Raw genomic sequence first — 22,862 nt, 5'->3', positions numbered from 1 at the left:
TTACAAGAGAAAGTTGGATTTGTGGAGAGATTTAGGGAAGGGGTGGAGGTGAGTTCAAGAATTTAGTGTTTCAAAGACATGGCTGTTGACATTGGGTGCACTTAAAATCAGGGCTACTTAAGAGGCCATAATTAGAGCAGGGCAGATATCGTAAAGGGTGCCAGACTGGAGGAGGTTACAGAGAGAGTGAAGGGTCATGCTCTGGAGGGATTTAAGCAAGAATGAAACTCTAATATTGAGGCATTACCAGTCTGGAAGCAAGTGTCAATTGGTGGGTGAACAGAACCTGTTAAAGTTAGGATGGGAGCAGTTTTGGATGGGTTGAAGTTTATAGGGACGAGCCAGGATAAACTTTGGAATGGTTTAGTCTAGAGTAAGAAAGGTGAAGACTAGGGTTTCAACAGCAGTAGTGCTGAGCTCTGATACCAGCTAAAATTGGAAACCGATGTTGCACACTGTCTGGTTCAAGCTCATGTTATGGCCAAGGAGAGGTTGGAATAGCTGGCCAGAGAATAGAGTTAATGACCAAAAGCAATGCATTCAGTCTTCCTAATATTTTTGCAGAGAAAACAGAGTCAATGTTTTGGGTCCAATGACCCTTTATTATGAAAGGGTGGTACATAGGGGCTGAGGGCAGTTAAAGGAGTGAGAGGATAGGTGGACATGGAGCCAAAGGGGGTGAAAGATAGTTAGACAAACAAGAAGATGGATAATAGTCAGTCAACAAGGAGAAAAGATGGTAATGAGGATCATAAATAGGTGAAATGGATTGGCTGTGCTGAGAATAGCTCATGTGATGATCAGGCCTGGGGTGCAGGAGTAATTAAAGGATATGGAAGATAGTGTTCATCCCTAAAATGATCAAACTTAATATCAAAGGCTGCAGGGTCCCCAAGCAGACCATTATCTATCTCATTGTTAGTATTACACAAGTTAACATGTGACTTGCCACAAGGCAACACCAACATAGAAGTATCATTACTGCCGGAGGCTGTCCTTTCTGTTGAGCTTATGCTGTTGCTGGCTTCCCATCCAATGCATCCACCCTAATCCCACTTCCTTATCCTATTCATGCCTCATAGTCACAGAGTCAGAGTCAGACAGCACAGAAGCAGACCGTTCCATCCAACCAATCTATGCTGACCATAATCTCAAACTAAACTAGTCCCACCTACCTGCTCCTGGCCCATATCCCTCCAAACCTTTCCTATTCATGTATTTACCGAAGAGTCTTTTAAATATTGTAGCTGTACCCACATCTACCAATTCCTCAGGAAGTCCATTCTGCACGTGAACCACCCTCTGTTAAAAAAAAATTGCCCTTCATGACTTTTTTTTTTAAATCTCTCTCTGCTCTTGCCTTAAAAAATGCCCTCTAGACTTGAAATGTTTTCTGCTTTGTTCTCTTATTTTCTTTAAATATCATAAATAATTCAGCTACAAGAGGCCTGTAATTAATTATTCCATGCAGATGTTCTTATGTATAGAACATAGGACATTACAGCGCAGTAGAGGCCCTTCGGCCCTCGATGTTGCACCGACCTGTCATACCAATCTGAAGCCCATCTAACCTACACTATTCCATATACGTCCATATGCTTGTCCAATGACGACTTAAAGTTGGCGAATCTACTACCATTGCAGGCAAAGCATTCCATACCCTTACTACTCTGAGTAAAGAAACTACCTCTGACATCTGTCCTATATCTATCACCCCTCAACTTAAAGCTATGCGCCCTCGTGCTCACTGTCACCATTCTTGGAAAAAGGCTTTCCCTCTCCACCCTATCTAACCCTCTGATTATCTTATATATCTCTATTAAGTGACCGCTCAACCTTCTTCTCTCCAAAGAAAACAGCCTCAAGTCCCTCAGCCTTTCCTCGTAAGACCTCGTATGTGTGAATTGAGCTTTTAACCTTGCCCACTATACTTCCACTACTAATGTCCCTTGTGACCAACTCACTGACCACTTAGTAACCATTATTTTTTTTTTTTTTAAAACCTTCTAGGGTGCGAGACAGTAACGATTTTCACTTCATGGCATTATTATTGACCTTGCTTTGCCTTCAGGTTGAATTGCAAAAGAAAGGTCTGACATCTTACTGTCTGGAGTGGGAAAGGGGAGCAAAAAACCGCTAACAGGAAATTAACTCAAAGTCATCCTTGTACCTATGTCCCAGCTCTCTCAGTTGATAATGTAAGCAGGGTAGTGGAGACCAAAAAGACAATCAAATCTGGAAAACCGAATAATTATGAAACCAGCCCACTACATCTACCTCAATGGTCTTTATTGAAAGCAAGTTTAAATTGAGGTTCAAGAATAATTGTTAGTTGCTTGAAATTATGTTAACTGTCATCACTCAGCTAGACTTTAAGGGTAGTTACAAATATTTTTTTTAGTTCACCCTGTCCAATTTCATGCTCAGGGTGGCTAGTGCAACTGTCCTCTCAATTTATTCCCAAAGAGATCAAAGCTCGAATAATTAATCTTGAATGCATTCAATGATGGAGATCACACATCCTGCTGGGATAGAAAATTTCAACGATTCACCACCCTCCAAATGAAGAAATATTTCCTCATGGGGCAGCACAGTAGCAGTGGTTAGTACTGCTGCCTCACAGCGCCAGGGACCCAGGTTCGATTCCAGCCTCAGGTGACTGTTTATGTGGAGTTTGCACATTCTCCCCGAGTCTGTGCTGGTTTCCTCCGGGTGCTCCGGTTTCTTCCCACAGTCCAAAGATGTGCAGGTCAGGTGAATTGCCCATGCTAAATTGCCCATAGGGTTAGGTGCAATAGTCAGAGAGAAATGGGTCTGGGTGGGTTACTCTTCAGAGGGTCAGTGTGGACTTGTTGGGCCAAAGGGCCTGTTTCCGCACTGTAGGGAATCTAATCTAATCTCAGTCCTAAATGATTGAATCTTAAATTGAGACTGTTCTCCCAGATTCTCAATTCCCAGCCATGGGAAATAATTTCTCAATGTTTCTATACAGCATGACCCCGTGGCCCTTGTCTGAAGAAGTCTTCGTCAATGTTGTAAATGCCTGAAAGAGATTTAATGAACTTCAGAGGAACCTCGATTATCTGAATACCAATAATCTGAAAAATCGGATTATCTGAAGGAGATCTCGAGGTCCCGATAGAAACATTACATCAAAGACGTGTTTCCAACAGTGATTGTGTCTTTTGTTTACAGTGATTAAACAGGCACTGTCTCCAAATGATTGACCTCCCTCCCTCCCTCTCTCTCCCCACACTTTTTCTGGAGTTCTACACAGGGGTGTACCCTAAAGCCCCCTTCCCCAGATAGCCTCTCCAACATTATCCTGTACAGGGGAGAAGTGGAACCTGTGAAAAAGTTGCAGTAAAGATTGTGTGTGGGGCTGTATTTGGAGACTTACGCCACAAAGGAAACAGTCTTGTTGGTGTCCAGGCCAGCTGCCCCAGAGAGGGGGCAGGGGCTGTGTTGGACATGGTAGGGGGGGTGGGCTGTGCTGGACTGGGATTGGAGCGGGGCAGTGCTGGACGGGGATGGGGGCGCAGGCGGGGGGAGGTGTTGGATGGGGTTGGGGGCAGGGAGGGGGAGGGGGGGTGGATCTTGCGCACTGTGTGCTGCTGCAGTTTCCTGAACGGGGAGCAGACTTTAAAAACTCTGAGCCCCAGAGGAAAGGCATTTAATTGATTTACCGATTATCCGAACGAAATAGTGCCCGCCCATCTCGTTTGGATAATCAAGGTTCCCCTATATTGGATTTCATAGGAGCTGGTTAAGGGATGCTGGCTCTGTGAGGTTTAAATTCACTTCTGAACTATCTGCTCAGCTAAACAGCACAAAAGAATACTGCACTTGGTCACAGACAGAGCCACAAGCACTTAAAGTGGGGATCAATATTTGACTCTGAGGAAGAACTAGATACCAGAACAATTTGGAAGGGGTGGTGCAGTGTTTCATTATCCCACCCACCCTTTTCCATAATGGTTGTTCCCATGCCCTCTATGCACATGGGAAAATGGTCCTGCTCCAGACTGCTGCCCAGTCACTATAATTAAGTGTGGCATTTGGCACACCACACTCTTCAATAAGGTTGCAAATCGTTACCCTTGCAACAGTCAAAGAGAATTGAAGGTGAGCTCAAACAAAAGCAAAGTATTGCATACGCTGGAAACCTGAAATAAAAACTGAAAATGCTGGAGCAACTCAGCAGGTCTAGCAACATCTGGAAAGAGAAACAGAACTCCAAAGAGAAGTTGTATTGAACTCAAACCATTGATTTGGTTTCTCTCTTGTGATGATGCTGTCATTTTAAAAAGATTATTTTGTCCTGGGTTTTTTTTTGGAAGAGGGGTTGTAAAGGCAGAGGCATTGAAGTTCTACTGGAGACGACCCAAGTCAGGAACTTAGGAGGTCGTTAGGGCTTTTTAAAAATGTTGTAACAATGGAAGGGGAGTGGCCAGTTCTCACAGATCAGGCTTTCTAGTTTTTTTTTTAAAAAAGCTGTAACGGTCAGAAGCTGTTTGCATCCCAGAAAAGTTGGAGCTTCAGTAAAACGATTCCTAGCTGCTACTTTCCCTGAAATCTCTCTTGATGCTATTTCATCCTGGAGTGGAAAACTGCATGTAAAAATCGGTGTCTGATTTTACCTTTTTGCCACGGGGTGTATTTATGGGATATTATTATATTGGAACAGTTCATTAGTAATAGTTACTATATCTATTATTTGGTTAAGTTTTCCAGTAGTTAATTTATTCTAAATTCCTTTCTTTTATTGGCATTTTAACTATAGTGTTTAAATAAAATGTATTTTGCTTATCATAGAGTAGTTTGACCAGTCACATGACATCCAGAACACACACTTTATATCTATCTTTAAAACAAGAAAAGTCAGAGTTTAAGCTACCTTCTTAAAATATTTTGAAGCGGTCTGGCCCATAACACTCTGCACGAGTATTGCCAGACCTGCTGAGTTTCTCGAGCACTTTCTGTTTTTATTTCAACGGGAAGCTGCTGTGGTATCAATAATTTTTGCACATTGGTTTGCACATGATGTGTTTAGAGACACAGAACATTCCAACATCAACTTTTTAACAGTGAATGATACAGTGGCTAAAATGTTATCGGCTTTTTCAAAATGGGCTGGGGGATGGGAGGGGCGGTTTTGCAACAGAAAGAATCAGCAGGGAAGGCCGACATGTTTCCTCAGCCATGGGAATTTACCAAAAGTGTGTATGGTAGTGACTTGGCAGCAGGCCAGTTAGAGCTGGGCCAAAGAAGGATCTGCCATCAGCAATGGCTACACCACCCACCATAGTCCTGATTCTACCCCCAGAGGGTCCACCCTTTCAAAAACCATGGGATGGCTCTCTGGGCACTCGCACAAATATTTTTTATGCCAATCCTTGAGGGTACCTCAATATAGAGGTGCCCTCTCCCTCCACTTTCAGCCTCATCACTGGTCACTTCAATTGTCCTGAATGCCATAGTGGAATCAGCCTTTTTGTCATGGTCCCACTGTTCACTTGTGTGGCTAGGGACCTGCCTTTGGTTCCATTGGCAGCACTGACTGTATGTCAGTAAAATGCCAGCTCAAGATGTCAATCAAGCAATGAAGTATGCCGCATTGGTTGCATGTGCACCAGTTCCTCTCAGTGCAGCATGGATGCCAGAGGCTATTTAATACCCTGTCCATACCTCCTGGGCTCATTCTAACTCAGATCAAAGGGTACTTCCTGCCTCAATCTGATGGGAATGCCCGAGCATCACACCTGACAGTTAGCATAAGCTGGAAAAACTGCTGATTTTAAGAAAAATGGTTCATCCTTCAACTCCAAAGGTCAGCTTGCTGAAGAGCCTGTTGTGATCAGAAAAAAGAAACAGCAGCGAAAGCTGCTAGAGAGGAACACTTTGACAATTGCTGCATTCCCAAAGCTGTTTGGATTAATCATAGGGATCGTACAAAGTTTTCAGATAAGTGTTCTCAAGCAATGGGATTTCAGTGAGTTATAAGTGTGTAATTTGATCCATTAGAGGATAATATTTCTTTATTACCAATTAATAGGGAATAATTAATATGAACAATTACCATGATCTGTAAGGATCAGAATGGAGATTCTGCTAGCTACTGGGCAACACTAATGATGGTCACCACCGTCTTCAAGGGCAACTGGAGATGGGTAATAAATGTGGAGTTCTCCAATTTCAAATAACCTCCCTTCCCATCCTTTTTCAATCCCCCACCTCCTCCCTTTCATCCCACTTTCTGACCTGTCATTCCAGCCACCAACTGGATTCATTCCTCCCATCAACCAACCAGGCCATACCCTCTACCTCTGTTCACTATCACTACCTCACCACTCCACTCCACTCCCCACCCAAAACCGTCCCCAAACCCCCTTTATCTGCAGTTCCCCTCACCCCCACCTCCAGTCCTGAAGAAGGGTTATACCCGAAACATCGACTGTTCCACCTCCTGATGCTGGCTGGTTTGCTGCACTCTTTCAACCTCCTGTTTGTCTACCTTGGATTCCAGCATCTGCAATTTTTGTGTCTCTAACTAGGCCTTGTCAGCGATGGCCATATTCATTGAATAAATTATCATTTTAAAAAATGGTGGAGTAAGTAGCACTTTTGTGTGACTGCACTACTGACATTATACCTAGACACCTGTGTAAACCAGTGTGGATGTGCTGATTTTGAAATGTCATGTTTACTAGATGTGGTTGACACATGCAAAGTGATGCCTTGAGAGTGGTCACCTTGTACTTACAGCAGGAAACCCCTGGTTTACAGAGGCCAGGCATGTTTGTGTCGCCTTTTCCTGTTGCAGACGTTGTCTCATCAAGCAAAGCTCCTCTGTCCTGCTCCTGTTGACCTTTGCCACTGGCATCGCTGGTCTCCTCACTGTTGGGCATTTTGTCTGGGCTTTCCTCCTTTCGAAACAAGTCAGATAATTAATCTGTCAAAACAAGACATGTTTTTCAAAGGTACTGGGAGAAAGTAAGGACTGCAGATGCTGGAGATCAGAGTCAAAGAGGATGGTGCTGGAAAAGCACAGCTGGTCAGGCAACATCCAAGGAGCGAGAGAGTCAATGTTTTGAGCATAAGCTCATTCCTGATGAAGAGCTTATGCTCGAAACGTTGACTCTCCTTCTCCTCGGGTGCTGCCTGACCGACTGTGCTTTTCCAACACCACACTTTGCCTTTCAAGGTACTGCTGACCAACAAGATTTCTCTGACAATTGAGGGCACCTTCCCAATAGCCTCCATTTTTGGAATTGTCACCATTTGACTTTGGCGACAACCTATTAAGTACTGACTCTGTGCTGGAAAACTTTTTTTTTAGTCAGTTTTCATAACTGTAGAACCTTTGTGGTGTGGTATGCTCAGATCCAAGCTCATGCATTTACAGATGATTACCTGCTGTAGCTATTAGTTCCAATAGTCTAGATACAGCACAACTTAAACACCAGATTTGTTTTGGTAAATTGACAGGGAAGGGAACCTTAATTTGGGGAACAAAATTGGGCAGAGCATTTGGGCAGACATTGTCCCATTCACTCCTTTTTTTTTTAAATATAAAAAAGCAAGTGACTCTCAAAATCCTTATCATATTCACCAAAGTTACTTTTCAAAGGAAAGCCTCCACTATTTGTTCAGCATGCCCTAATTAAAGGAGAGCAATTCACATTGTAACACGAAACGTAAGAACAGGCCATTCAGTCATGCAACCCCGCTCCCTCTCTGCCCTATAATGCTTCTCCTTGCCAATTTCCAATGCTTCACCTTCTCTTTGCAAGTTGCTACTTAGCCTTTTATTAAAAATTCATCCATGAAATGTGGGCATCGTTGACTGGGCCTGTATTTATTGCTCATGTTGAGTTGTCCTTGAGAAGGTGGTGGTGAGCTGCTATCTTGAATGCATTCAGTCCATGTATTGTCGGTGGAGCCAGTATGCTGATATGGGAAATCACTCCCTATCACCTTTGCAACTCCTTCCAGCCCTACATCCAGCTTACTATATGGACTATTACAGCACTGGCCATCTATTCACCCAGCCTCCAACCATTACGGTGAATCCAGTATGGGGAAGCCTCATCCCAACCTGGAAAAAGGGCAGGGAGGACTTGATGGGAGGCAGAAACTAAAGCAACAAATGAAACCACGAATACAACTCCTGAGTGACCTAGACCCGATTATGGTAATGGGGAAAACAGGAAAGCGGAGATCAAACTGTAGTTGGATCAGCCAGGACCTTACTGAATGGTGCAGGCAGCTCAGTAGTTCCATTGGCCCATTGCTGATTTCATTAGGATTGAAATTAGGTATCACTTCTACCACAAAGAAATGTAGAACTTTCTTTTGCAAATGAGAACTGATGCTAGATAAATTTGAGGTTATGGGATGGGGGGGGGGGGGGGTGCGCAAAAGGCAGATAATTCACTGACAGATTAGCCATTTCAGACAGATTCAAAGGTTGAGTGACACGATTGCTGTTCTGATGGGGGAATCCAGTCAGTTAAAGTGCAGAGGGTGCCTGGGAGATTCTGACCTGGAACCCAGTCCCAGACCCAGACCCTAGAATTCCACAATGTTTGCAACAAACAGCATCTGAGACAATTCCGCGCGTCAGGGACATGACGGCAAATTGCACACAGGATTTGTGCCTCCTGCATTCACCAGCACCTATTGCTGCTAACAACCGCCTTTTGCTGTCAGTGTACACTGCTCGCGTTATCTCAGCATCCACACAGTGTGGAGCAAGCACGGGCAACAGGGAGGGACACCAACAGACCCGTCTCAATTGAAATCCAAACACTTTTGGTTGCACTAATGGCAAGTCTGGCTTTTAAACCAAAATAAAGCTGAACCACATCCCAGATATTCAACCGCGAGACGAATAAGCGCATAAATAGCGAAAATAAACTCGTAATACAATTTAACATTTCAAATCTGGAATGCAACCCTTTCCGGTACCATTTAACAAGAGTTGGGGATAAATCTGCAGTGCACACAGTTAAATTTAAAGCCTTCCTTCCGACATTCGGGTAAAAAAAAAACGTCAAGCAGTCGAGCTGCTAATCTATGGTGAAGAAATATGTTGAAAAGAGAGTAAATGGAAGTTTTGTTTGTCCTTGAGCTGAGCTGCCTTACCTGTGAGATAACTGCTCGGAGTGTTTACACCCTATCAGTCCCGCTTGTAACTTTAAACTGAGCCCTGCCACTCTGCTAACAGCACGGGAGGGCTCTATCAATACAAACTTATACATTTAGACACAGCGCTACGCAGCGGGCATAATTTTTCATCATATTCCGACTGTAAATATTCAAGGTGTGATATGTGCAAAGTTGTAAGTGTTTCATTTGAATTATGGTATGATGATGTTTTCCGCAGCTCCTCTGTTACCCCCTAATGAATGGTCCATTCCAATATTGAAACTAAACAGAGTATTGGAGTTCCACCCGTGCAGCCAGTCACAAAGTTGTACAGTCATTGAACAGCTCAGGAAATCCCTATCTAAGATACATTTGTTGTCCTTCCACAGCTAAGGGATTTACAAAATTCACCCGCTGTAATACGGAAAAGAAATTGTGTGGAGTCACAAATCTGGACAGTCCCGTTGTCACCCCTAAATCAAAACATAATTTAAAAATAAGCAATGTCTTACCATGGCAACCGAGGAAGTGACAACGAAGCGACGACAGCGAATTGGTGAGCCCATAGCAGGGCAGGGACTGCGCGAAAGCTTCACGCTGCGAAATGGGCAACACAAACAGGCAAATGCCAGGAATATACAGCCCCCCTCCGGCACCTTCAGTGGAGAGAGAAACAGAGTTAACATTTCGAATCCAGTGCCCCTTCTTCAGAACTGATAGTTCCTGGGAAAAGGCTATATATAGAAAGATGGTACTTCAGATTTCCAGTACCATATTTAATTTTTAAACTTTATATACCGTATATGTTGAAGGCATGGGTTTGGGGGGGGGGGTGAAGCCAGCGGATAGGTGGAGTAGTGAGAGAGAAAATAAAGTTAGGCAGACAAAGTGGTAGCTCATGCTAAACCAGGAAGAAACGCTGACAAGTAGGTGAAAGTGGCTCAACTGTGCTGACTCACCCCATGTGATTGACAGGGCCTGAGGGATGGGTAAATAACATGGACAGTGTTCAGGTTATAAAATTATTGAAATAATACAAGGAACCGCAGGACCAACAGCAACTTCTGTTTTTGACTGAAATTATTGAACTCTATATTGAGTCCTGAAGGCTGCAGATCCCCAGAAAATGAGATGCTGTTCTTCCAGCTTGTGCTGAGCTTTGCTGGAGCACTGCAGCCTGTCAGAGACAAAGATGTTGGCCAGGGAAACACGGTGTTGTGTTGAAGTGGCCAGCAACTTCAGAGTCATCTTTACAAACACAAGGTGGGTGTTCTGCAAATAATTCAGCCAGTCTGTGTTTCTTCTTCCTCAATACAGAGGCGACCACATTGAATACAGCAGACTAGCCTTTAGGACTCAATGTCCAGTTCAATCATTTTAAGGCCAGAACATCTCCTTCCATGTCCTTTGTCCATCCCCCACACCCTGAGTCCTGTCATGACATGGGCTGCTTCTTTTTATGTCAAAATTATACTTTATTCATTATATATATAGTCACAAATGCTGTACGGTTCTGTACAATAGAGTATCAAGGAAACAAACACATATTGGAGTTTGAATCTATCCAAACAAAACAAAGACATCTCTTACACATACAAGACATGCACTTGAGGCACTGGGATGTTCCGAAAACAGAACAGACCCACATTTAATTTCAGTAGGAAGATCTCTGATGGCGGTCTTTCCCCACTGTGCCCTTAGTGGCAGCTGCCCCAAGCTTTCGTGTGTCCCTCACCACGTAGTTCTGGAACTTGGAATGTGCCAATCTACAACACTTGTTGGAGGTAAGCTGCTTGTTCTGGAAGACCAACAAGTTTTGGGCAGACTAAAGAGTGTCTTTCACCGAGCTGATGGTCCTCCAATCTATGTTTGTCTCGGTGTGCATCCCAAGGAACAGACCATAGGGCATGGAATCCTGCATCACAAAGCTGCTCAGGATGAACCTTGACAAAAACCACTGCATCTTCCTTAAGACTTCATTTGCAAAGGCACATTCCAAAAGGAGATGTGTGACAGTCTCTACCCCCCCCCCCCCCCCCCCCCCCCCCCGCCCCTGCAGCCGTTTTGAGGGCAGTGAGCAATGGTGCAGACCAACCAGGTGTTCATGAAGCATCTCACAGGTAGTGCCCTTCTCACCACCAGCCAAGTAATGTCTTGGTGCTTGTTGGAAAGTTCTGGTGATGCAGCATTCTGCCAAATGACTTTGACAGTCTGCTCAGGGAACCACATGACAGGATCTACCCTCTCCTTTTCCCTCAGGGTCTTGAGGATGCTGTGTGCTGACCACTTCCTGATGAACTTGTGGTCAAAGGTGTTTATCTTTGCAAATTTCTCCACAAGGACAGGTGATATGGAACAGTCCAACTACTTGGCAACAAGGCTAGTCCCATTCTTCCCAACACCGGGGACAGGTAAAACCTCAGTACGTAGTGACACTTTGTGTTTGTGTACTGTGGGTCACTGCACAACACATGGGCTGCTTTCAGCACAGCTAACCCCTTTCACTTACCCGTTGTCCTGATTAACAGCTTTTCACCCTCCATGGTTTAGTATTAACCACCCATTTGCCTAACTTTCTTTCCCTCTTAGCAAGTTTTGAGAAGATTTGTAGATTTCTTTCCCTCTCTATAGATTCCGCCTCCACCTATCCTCTCACACCTTTCCCCCACCCCAACCCCTGTCTTCATCTGAAATACCACTTTTTATTAACTGCTAGCAGTTCGGAAGAAGGGTATCTAGACTCAATATGGTTACTCTGCTTTCTTCTCACATGTGCTGCCAGACCTGCTGAGTTTCTACAGTGATTTATCTTTTTTTTGTTTCAGATCTCCAGCATTCACAGAATTAATATCTGTCTGGTTAATTAAGTATTAGATTTATAGAGAAGTACAGCACAGAAACAGACCATTCGGCCCAACTAGTCCATGCCGACCAAGTATCCTAAATTAATCCAGTTCCTTTTGCCAGCATTTGGCCCATACCCCTCTAAATATTTTTATTCATGTGCATTCAGATGCCTTTTAAATGTTGTAATTGTACCAGTCTCCACCACTTCCCTCTGCAGCCCATTCCACACACGCACCACCCTCTGTGTAAAAACATTGCCTCTTAGGTCCCTTTTAAATCTTTCTTCTCTCACCATAAACCAATGCCCTCTAGTTTTGGACTCCCCCACCCCGGGAAAAAGACCTTGACTATTCATTCTATCCATGCCCCTCATGATTTTATAAACCTCTATAAGGTCACACCTCAGCCTCCGACACTCCAGGGAAAACAGCCCAGCCTATTCAGCCTCTCCCTACAGCTTCAAGTTTCACTACATCCTTCCTATAGGAAGGAGACCAGAATATTCCAAAGTGGCCTAACCAATGTCCTGTACAGCCGCAACATAACCTCCCGACTCCTATACTGAATGCTCTGTCCAAAGGAAAGCATACTAAGCACCTTCTTCACTATCCTATCTACCTGCGACTCTACTTTCAAGGAACTATGAACCTGCACTCCAAGGTCGCTTTGTTCAGCAGCACTCCCCATTAAGTGTATAAGTCCTGCCCTGATTTGCCTTTCTAAAATACAACACCTCACATTTACCTAAATTAAACTCCATCTGCCACTCCTCGGTCCATTGGCTCATATGATCAAGGTCCCATTGTACTCTGAGGTAACCTTCTTCGCTGGATGCTACACCTCCAATTTTGATGTCATTTGTTCAATGTTCAGATGCTGATGAATTTCAAACATCCCCCTTTGGCAGAGTTCTCCTGCCTGAACCCCTCTTTGGCTCTCTCTGATACAGGAAGGTGGAGAAAGTGAGGACTGCAGATGCAGATGCAGTCAGAGTCAAAAAGTGTGGTACTGGAAAAGCACAGCAGGTCAGACAGCATCTGAGGAGCAGGAGACTCAATATTTCAGGCATAAGTCCTTCATCAGGAATGTTCCCCTTCCACACTCTCTCAGATACTGGCCCTAGCGACAGTGAATTGGACCAGAGGCTTTGAAGTTTCTCAGAAGTTTGCACCATTCTCTCAAGAGCTTTTGATAACAGGCACAGAAGCGGTGTGGGAATTTGATTCACAGCAAAAGACTTTTTTTTAACACAAACTGTTTTCAAAAGCAAACTTTCTGAGAAATCTTCTCATTTGCACTCTCCCCTGATTGGAACTGGAATTCTAACCAAACATCATTGACCTGAAAAGTTAACTCTACTTCTCTTCCTGTAGATGTTGTCAGAGCTGTCATTCTTCCCATACTTTGTCTTGTTTCAGAATTCCAACATCACTCCACTGTAGATCTAACAGCTCCTTCCTGAGTGAGCATCATGAAGCCATCAGCAGAATTGACTTCCACTGTGAGCCAAGCCTCATGGCCTGTCCAATCTTTCACTCTAACAAGTGTAGAAGGAAAATTGGCCACTTTGTGAAAAGACAGTAGGAAATAGGAAGAGGCCATTTATCCCCTTTCCCCTCGGCCATATAGTGGGATTACGGTTGATCCATTATTCCTGATCTCCTTTCTTGCCCTTTTCCCATTATCCTTGATTCCCTGACTGATCGAGAATCTTTATCAGCATTCAATATACACAAGGACTCTGCCCCCACAGCTCTCTGTGGCAAGGAGTTCTAAAGACTCACATTGCTCTGAAAGATGAAATTGCTTATTATTTCAGTCTTAAATTGCTTCCTTTTATTCTGAGACTATGCTCTTTGTTCCTACACTCTCCTATGAGCAGAAACATCCTCTCAGCACTTATCCTGTCAAGCCCCTTCAGTTCGTAAATGTAATACTGTCATTGAAACAAAGAAACAGAGTGAGACAACAGGGAACGAAAGGCCAGTAAGCCTGACATCAGCTGACAGGAAAGTGTTGAAATCTTCTGTGCAAAATCCATGTGGAATTTATGGATCTGTAATTAAGGCAGTCTTAACAATGCACTTAGAAAATCTCAGCTTGATCAGCGTTCAGATTGGCTTATAAAAGGGTAATTGTGTCTGACAAATTTACTGGACTTTCTAAAGAATGCAACCAAGAAGGTGGATAAAGGGGAACTAATACATGTTATATACTTAACTCTTGAAAAGGCATTAGATAAAATGCAACAAAAATAAGAGCTTAATCATGAGGTCATATATTAACATGGGTAGAGGGCTGGTAAACAAGCAAGATGCACGAGAGGGGATAAACGGGAGATCTTCAGTGTTGCCAGGCTGTAATTGCCTCAAGGGTCACTGCTGGGACTTCAGCTATTTATAACCTATACTGATGACTTAGGTGCAGAGTCTGAGTATAATGTATCTAAGTTTACTGATAATATAAATCTGGTGTGAATGCAAGCTGTGAGGAAGATAAAAGAAGTTATAAAGAGATATAGACAATTTAAGTGAACAACTGGGTGGCAGATGGAGTATAATGTGAGGTTATTTATTTTAGTAGTATGAATAGAAACAGAATAAGTTTTAAACAACAATAAACTTGCAAACATTGATGTTCAGTGTGGACATTGGGAAGATGTTTCTATCAGTAGGAGAGCTTAGTACCCTAGGGCATGGCCTTAGAGTAATGGGAAGACCCTTTTAGAATGGAGACAAGGAGAAACGTCTTCAGCCAGAGAGTGGTGATTCTGTGGAAATCATTGCCTCGGAAGGCTGTGGAGGCTAGGTCATGGAGTATGTTTAAAACAGAGATAGATAGGTTCTTGGTTATCAAGGGGATGAAAGATTATGGGAAGAAAGAGGAAGAATAGGTTTGAAAAAATGAATGGCCTATTGAATGAATGGCAGAGCAGACTTGATTGGTTGAATGGCCTAATTTCTGGCCTTTTATCTTAGCCTGCTGGACACCAAGGATATATTTCCCTCCCCTCCCCATCAGCATTCCGTAAAGACCACTCCCTCCGTGACTCCCTCGTCAGATCCACACCCCCCACCAACCCAACCTCCACTCCCGGCACCTTCCCCTGCAACCGCAGGAGGTGCAAGACTTGCGCCCACACCTCCCCCCTCACCTCCCTCCAAGGCCCCAAAGGAATCTTCCATATCCGCCACAGATTCACCTGCACCTCCACACACATCATCTATTGCATCCTCTGCACCCGATGTGGCCTCCTCTATATTGGGGAGACAGGCCGCCTACTTGCGGAGCGTTTCAGAGAACACCTCTGGGACACCCGGACCAACCAACCCAACCACCCTGTGGCTCAACACTTCAACTCCCCCTCCCACTCCACAAAGGATATGCAGGTCTTTGGACTCCTCCATCGCCAGACCACAACAACACGACGGTTGGAGGAAGAGCGCCTCATCTTCCGCCTAGGAACCCTCCAACCACAAGGGATTAACTCGGATTTCACCAGTTTCCTCATTTCCCCTCCCCCACCTTGTCTCAGTCAAATCCATCAAATTCAGCACCGCCTTCCTAACCTGCAATCTTCTTCCTGACCTCTCCACCCCCACCCCAGTCTGACCTATCACCCTCACCTTGACCTCTTTCCACCTATCACATTTCCAACGCCCCTCCCCCAAGTCCCTCCTCCCTATCTTTTATCTTAGCCTGGTGGACAAACTTTCCTCATTCCTGAAGAAGGGCTTATGCCCGAAACGTCGATTCTCCTGTTCCCTGGATGCTGCCTGACCTGCTGCGCTTTTCCAGCAACACATTTTCAGCTCTGGCCTAATTTCTGCTCCTGTGTTTTATGGTCTCATGGTCCAGAGAAACGTGAGTGTTTTTGTTTGTTCTTCAATTCAAGGATGATATGTTGCAGGTTTCTGCCATGGGTCATGTGACTGCACAGGCTGATTTTCAACCCCAAGATCTTTGGGCATATGGAGCAGGGTGTCCCACCAGGCAGTGGGATCTAGAATGCAGGATTTGTTTCCTCTACTGCTGCTACTCTGCTTGATTGTTAAAGTAGTTAGACTTGAAGCATGACACAGTTTTGAAGGACAAATTGTCCCCATTTTGAATCAATGCAATACAGGCACACTTCAAGGATCATTTCAGAGGGTCTTTGAAACATACAAGATTCTTAGGGTACTTGTGAAATCTGTGGAATCCTTTGTTGAGGCTGGGTCATTAAGTAACTTCAAGGCTGAGATAGATTTTTTTAATCAGTAATGGAGTCAATGGTTCTGGGAAAAAAAGAAAGGAAAGTGGAGGTGAGGTTTATTAGATTAGCTATGACCTCATTGAAAGGCAGAGTAGATTTAATGGGCTGAATGGTCTTCTTCTGCTGTTCTGTCTTTTTTGTCTTGTTGTCTTCACATCATTGCCACCAAGCCAAGGAACCAGCCTGATTCAGCAAAGATTGCAGAAGACCACATCTTTGAGACAGAGAGTGATAGAGTATGAGTTTTTACACAATAGAAACAAACCCTTCAGCCCATCATCTCTGCTGGTCAGGAAGACCAGAATTGAACAGATTTCTATAAATGGCCTCACCAATGTCCTGTACATCCACAACTTGACATCCCAACTCCTGTACTTAATACACTGACCAATGAAGGCAAGTTTACCAAACTCCTTCCTCAGTTCACTGTCTATCTGCAACTCCACTTTCAAGGAACTATACCTGTATCCCTAAGTCTCTTTGTTCAGCAACACTCCCCAGCACTCTACAAGTGCAAGTCCAGGCCTGGTTTGTCTTCCCAAAGTACAACACCTCACATTTATCTAAATTAAATTCCATCTGCCACTATTCAGCCCATTGGCCCATCTGATCAACATCCCATTGTATTGTAAGATAACTTTCTTTGCTGTCCACTATATCTCCAATTTTGGTGTCATCTGCAAACCTATTAACCATACCTCCTATTTTCACACCCAAACCATTTAATTAAATGATGAAAAGCAGTGGATCCAGCACTGATCCTTATGGCACACCGCTGGACGCAAGCTCCCAGTCCAAAAAGAACCTCCACCATCACCCTCTGTCTACTGCCTTCAAACCAATTTTGCATCCAATTGGATAGCGCCCCCTGGATTCCATGTAACCGAAGCTTGCTAACCAGCCTATGTGAGGAACCTTGTTGAACTCCTTGCTGAAGTCCATACATACAACATCTATTGATCTGCCCTCATCAGTCTCCCTTGTCACCACTTCAAAAAATTTAATCAAGTTAGTGAGACATGATTTCTCATGTTAACTATCCCTAAACAGTCCTTGCCTTTCTAAATGCATATAAATCCAGTCCCTCAGAATCCCCTCTGACAACTTACCCACCACTGACATCAGGCTCAATGGTGTATACTTCCCTAGCTTTTCCTTACCACCTTTGTTAAATAATGGCACCACATTAGCCAACCTCCAGTTGTCTGGCATCTCACCTGTGGCTGTTGATGATGCCAATATCTGAATAAGGGGTCCAGCAATCTTTTCCCCAGCTTCCCACAAAGTTCTGAGATACACCTGATCAGGTCCCAGAGATTTATCTCTCTTTTTGTGTTTCAAGACCTCCAGGACTCCCTCTTCTGTAATATGGACACTTTTCAAGACATCACTATTTATTTCCCTGAGTTCCAAGCTTCCATGTCATTCTCCACAGTGAATACTGTCGTAAAATATTCATTTAGGATCTCCCCCATCTCCTGTGGTTCCACACTTTGATGGCCTTGTTGATTTTTAAGGTGCCCTATTCTCTCCTGAGTTACTTTATTGCCCTTAACATATTTGTAGATCTATTTCAATTCTCCTTAACCCTATTTGCCAAAGGTATCTCATGTCCCCTGTCTGCCTTCCTGATTTACTTCTTAAGTATACTCCTACTGCCCTTACACCACTCTAGGGATTCACTTGAACCCAGCTGTCTATACCTGACATATGCTTCCTTCTTTTTCTTAACTAGAGGCTCAATTTTTCTATTCATCCACCTACCAACCTTTGTCCTTCACAATAACAGGAACATACTGTCTCTGAATTTTCATTATCTCATTTTGAAGGCTTCCCAATTTCCAACTGTGCCTTTACCTGCAAATGGCCTCTTCCAATCAACTCCCAATTAAAACTGGCCATGCGTCAATTTAGCACTTTAACTTTTAGATCAGGTCTATCCTTTTCCATAACTACCTTAAAACTAATATTATGATCATTTGCTCTAAAGTGCTCTCCCACTTACACTTCAGTCACATGCCCTTCCTTATTTCCCAAGAGAAGGTCAATTTTTGCATCTTATCTAGTAGGTACATTGAATCATATAGTGAATCAGAAAATTTTAAATTATACACTTAACAAATTCCTCTCCATCCAAGCCCTTAACAGTATGGCAGTCCCAGCCTATGTTTTGGAAAGTTAAAATCTCCTACCATTACAACCCTACCATTCTGAGAGATATCTGAAATCTCCTTATATATTAGCTTTTCAATTTGTCACTGACTAAGGGGCCTATAATGCAATCCCAACAAAGTGCTCATCCCTTTCCTAATTCACAGTTCCCATATTACTTCACTGCACATTCTCCCAGGAATAAGTCCTTAAATACAACCATAATGATATGCTTAACCAAAACTGCCACTCTCCCTCCTCTCTTGCTCCCTTTTCTATATTACTTATTGCATTTATTCCCCAGATACCCCTCCCTGAGCCACATTTCTGTAATTGCTATGACATCCGGTCCCCTGTTCCTAACTATGCCCTAAGTTCTGACCTGCCAGGCCTCTTGCATTGAAATAAATGCAGTTTAATTCATCAATCTTACCTCATTCTCTGCCGCGCTTTTGCCTGTCTTAACTATTCAACTCGCTGCCCTTATCTACTATACTAGCCTCAGACTAATCACTTTACTCACTATCTCTTTGGGATCCCCATCCCACCACCACCACCACCACCGCCACTACTTTAAAGCAAGCCGAGTAGCTTTAGTAAATCTCCCCGCCAGGATGTTGGTCGCCTTCCAATTCAGGTGCAACCCATCCTACTTATACAGACCCCTTCTAACCCAGAAGAGATCTCAATGATCCAAAAATTGTGAATCGCTGACCCCGTACCAGCTCCTCAGCCACACATTCATCTGCCCTATCGTCCTATTCCTAACCTCACTAGCACAAGGCACTCGGAATAATACAGATATTACCTCAGAGGACCTACATTTTAACATCCTGGCTAATTTCCTATATGCTCTCTTCAGAACTTTGTCCATTTGTCTTCCTATGTTGTTGGTACCAAAGTGTACCATGACCTTCTGCTGGTCACTCTCCCCTTTGAGAATATTCTGCATCATTTCCAATGTATCCTTGACCCTATTACCAGGAAGGCAACACACCATTTTAATGTCTCACTGTCAACCGCAGAAACATCTGTCTGTCCTCCTGCCTAGACAGTCCCGATCACAATCGATCACTTGGAACCTGACATACCCCTCATTAGAATACAGCCAGTCTATTAAGAAGTAAACATTTCTCCCAATCTACCCTACCCAATCCTTCATGACTCTGTGCAACTCATTCAGAACACCCCCCCCCCAGCCTTCTCTGCTCTAAGAAAAACAACCTCAGCCTATCTTCAGAGCTGAATCACACCAGCCCCAGGCAAAATCCTAGTGAATCTCCTCTGAACCCTCTCTCATGTAATCACATCTTCCCTTTTCTGTGGCAGCCATAACTGCACAGAATACTCCAGCAAAGGCCCAGCTAATGTTATATATAGCTCTATCATAACCTCCCTGCTCTTATATTCTTGACTAATAATCCCAAGTGCCTTCTTAACTACTTTATCTATATGTCTTACTGCCTTCAAGCACCTCTGTCCAAGCACAACCATGTCCCTCTGAACCTCTACTTCCTAGGGTCCTACCATTTGATGTATACTCCCTTGCCTGGTTAGTCCTCTCAAAATACATTTAATTCTCACAAGCATTTTTTATGGTAAAGGGGTTTGGCTGGCTGATTTATGATGTTTTAACATTTTTTACCTTGTTGAAAATTAATTAACCAAGATTGATTTCTCAACATTTGCACTAAAGAAGAAAATGGTCATTAGAAGTTGAGTCATGGAACATGTTGGAAAGTGAAAGATGGGTAAATATACCCTGACTAATCTTGACCAGTTTGCAGAAACACTTTTTAACTCAGGCATATTATGTGACAAGATAGACAAAGAAAACAAAAATAAGGACAAGGTCCAAAACAACTTTATTGAACACTTTATCAAGAAAAAACAATATTTATCAGATTCTACTATTAATTAAACTCTATCAAACTCTATCAATTTCTTCACAGGACTTTTCAGGAAACAGTTTTAAATCTCTAAGTAATCAGTCTCAAATGTACACTATCTATCTACTTCTGACACGTGCTTCTGAGGATTTATTACACCTTATCCACACCTCTATCCTGGATTGAACAGGCTGGTTCAATAAGGCTAGAACAGGTTGTTCCTCAGTCTTTGAGGATTGGTCGATATTTCAGGATCTGCAGTTGATTTGGTCTTCCTGTCTCATCTAGGGCTGGTTCTACTTCGCAGGTCGAGGTGGTCTCTCTGGGTACAAGGAACTAGAGATAGTGAGCAGCTCTCTAACAGTAAAAGGCGCTCTCTGGAGACACTACTGAAGAATGAGCAAAAGGCAGGGTGATCTGGGGCTCCAGGTTTTACCTTATATCCCCCTCTTTGTGTCCTTTTTGAAGAATCTATAGCCTGTGTCCAATATTAGTATCAGGCAGGGGCAGAAAAATCCAATGAGGTGACGACTTTCCATATTTGGAGATCGCAGAACATGATCTTGAACCTTCAAGTGCTGTCCTTGTTATGCTGTGCCTCTGGCCTCCTACTGAGCTGGGTGCCAAGCCTGTGTAACATTCTTCTAAAACAGCAGCTTCACTTGAGAAATAAACACCAGTCCGTTCTGAAACAATGATTTGGAGATGCTGGTGTTGGACTGGGGTGGACAAATTTAAAAATCACACAACACCAGGTTATAGTCCAACAGGTTTAATTAGAAGCACTAGCTTTCGGAGCGCCGCTCCTTCATCAGGTGGTTGTGGAGGACACAATTATAAGACACAGAATTTAGAGCAAAAGTTTAGTGTGATGTAACTGAAATTATACATTGAAAAATACCTTGATTGTCTGTTCAGTCTTTCATCTGTTCAAATACCATGATAGTTTCACTTCTTTCATGTGTAAATCACAAAACCTTTTTTAAAAAGTAGAATTCTAAAACAATGTGGTCATTAGCACCTGACCAAACAGCTCCAGTCAATGTGGTTTCATTGGGAACTTGATTGTCGAAGGCTGGCTACATGAATACTGTCTGTTCCAGCTCTGCTGTTTGCAACTTACAACGTCCAGCTAGATTTAAACTTGGTTTCCACATTTCAAGATTTTATCTGTGCTCGTGAAAAAATATCAATGTTTCTGTAACAATCCAGGAAGTCATGTGTCACCTGACCACAAGCAGATGTTCAATGCTCCCAGCCAATAGTATATACATTGCAGAAACTTTTTAAAAATTCTACACATCTTAAGTTCAAACAGGTGGCCCATTGCCTTGTTTATATCTTTGCTTCCTGTTGCCTAGTGCTTATTTGTCAGTGTTTAACTGCTGTAAAGTTTAAAGCTCACTGCAGAAGGAATCAGTGGACAGAAACTAGGCAGTTTACAGAGTATTAATGGAAGAAATTACCTAATGTGATTTGACTTTGCAAATGTGTGTTTTGGCATGGAGTGGGGTGAAGGGTGCAGAGGGGACAATAATTTTCTGATATCTTAATCATTCATTGGCAACCTTTGCAAAATATCCTATTTATATCCAAAATATTCCAGCTGACCTGTCTATGACCAACTCCATTGATGCAACGGAATGCTTGAAAATTCAAGGGAATGACTTAAACTATAGATTCTTACTTCTCCACAGATGTGACATGAACCAGATTCACTGGTTTGTTTAATTGTTTTATTGATGAATGATGTTGATTCTGGGGCTAATCTGATATTTCTGGGTCTGTACTTGAAATTTGGCCAGAAGAACACTGAACTTGGAAACAAATTGTTGTTCTGTATGTACAGCTTTAGATTTTCCTGACCATGGAGGGTATAAATATCATTGAAGCAAATGGGAGAAGCATGTTGTCAGACTTACTGTGAAACAATAACCGTACAATTCGTGATAGATTGGATGAAGAAAAATGTTCCCACAATTATCCATCCCGAAGTATCCCGATCACAGCATTCAGCTGCTTCTTAATTGATTCTGCGATATTTGTCTGAACTGTACAGCAGAAAGTACATGCCCTATATTGATCTCTTTATGTGGAAACAACATCTTAACATTAACTTAAGTTTAGATTAGATTAGATTCCCAACAGTGTGGAAACAAGCCCTTCAGTCCAACAAGTCCACACTGACCGTCCGAAGAGTAACCCACCCAGACCCATTTCCCTCTGACTAATGCACCTAACACTATGTAATCTTCAAAAATTGGCTCGATTTTATGTAACCTTGTTTTGATCTTTTTTTTCCAAAGTTCGAAAACAATGCAACAGCTTATAAAACAGTAATTACTGCTCCAAGAATTTGAAGAAATCAGTTCCAGCACTGAAAATCCCTCAAAAAAGGAGCAGCTCTCACAGCCACATTTCCCCATCCTCCATCTTGGATTACCCCTTGAATCAGAAGTTTAGCAAGCAGGTACAGCAAGTGACTAGGAAGACAAATCAAACGGTAGCTTTTTCAAGAGAGATAGAGAATAAAAGTCGGGATATCTTGCTACAATTTTATAGAGCATTGA

The 22,862-nt window shown here is 43.1% G+C and overlaps 1 protein-coding gene and 1 long non-coding RNA gene across 3 annotated transcripts in view; both read right to left on the bottom strand.

Annotated features, from left to right (window-relative positions):
• The window catches only part of LOC122563263 (T-complex protein 11-like protein 1), a 56,624-nt gene extending 46,580 nt beyond the window's left edge, over window positions 1-10,044 (bottom strand). Inside the window, exons 1-3 of one of the 2 annotated variants that reach the window (XM_087973652.1) lie at window positions 9,949-10,044; window positions 9,663-9,806; window positions 6,764-6,926 (exon numbers count right to left, since the gene is read on the bottom strand). In XM_087973652.1, coding sequence (XP_087829778.1) covers window positions 6,764-6,926; window positions 9,663-9,806; window positions 9,949-9,966 — 325 coding nt within the window. In that variant the 5' untranslated portion in view covers window positions 9,967-10,044. Of the gene's footprint in view, window positions 1-6,763; window positions 6,953-9,662; window positions 9,807-9,948 lie in introns of those variants that run through there. The other variant, XM_043716907.2, reaches the window with a different exon arrangement.
• A 10,207-nt stretch (window positions 10,045-20,251) lies between these two features.
• On the bottom strand, window positions 20,252-21,454 carry LOC148145138 (uncharacterized). Its single transcript, XR_015751005.1, has 2 exons — window positions 21,194-21,454; window positions 20,252-20,978 (listed from the first exon to the last, which is right to left on the bottom strand). It is a non-coding gene; the product is annotated as an uncharacterized LOC148145138 (long non-coding RNA).
• Window positions 21,455-22,862: the final 1,408 nt, after the last annotated feature.

This window comes from Chiloscyllium plagiosum, unplaced genomic scaffold (genome assembly GCF_037043375.1).
Source record: "Chiloscyllium plagiosum isolate Xiang-an unplaced genomic scaffold, Cpla_swu_hap1 HiC_scaffold_26, whole genome shotgun sequence".
NCBI classification, from domain to species: domain Eukaryota; kingdom Metazoa; phylum Chordata; class Chondrichthyes; order Orectolobiformes; family Hemiscylliidae; genus Chiloscyllium; species Chiloscyllium plagiosum.
This window is presented reverse-complemented; position numbering and strand designations above follow the sequence as displayed.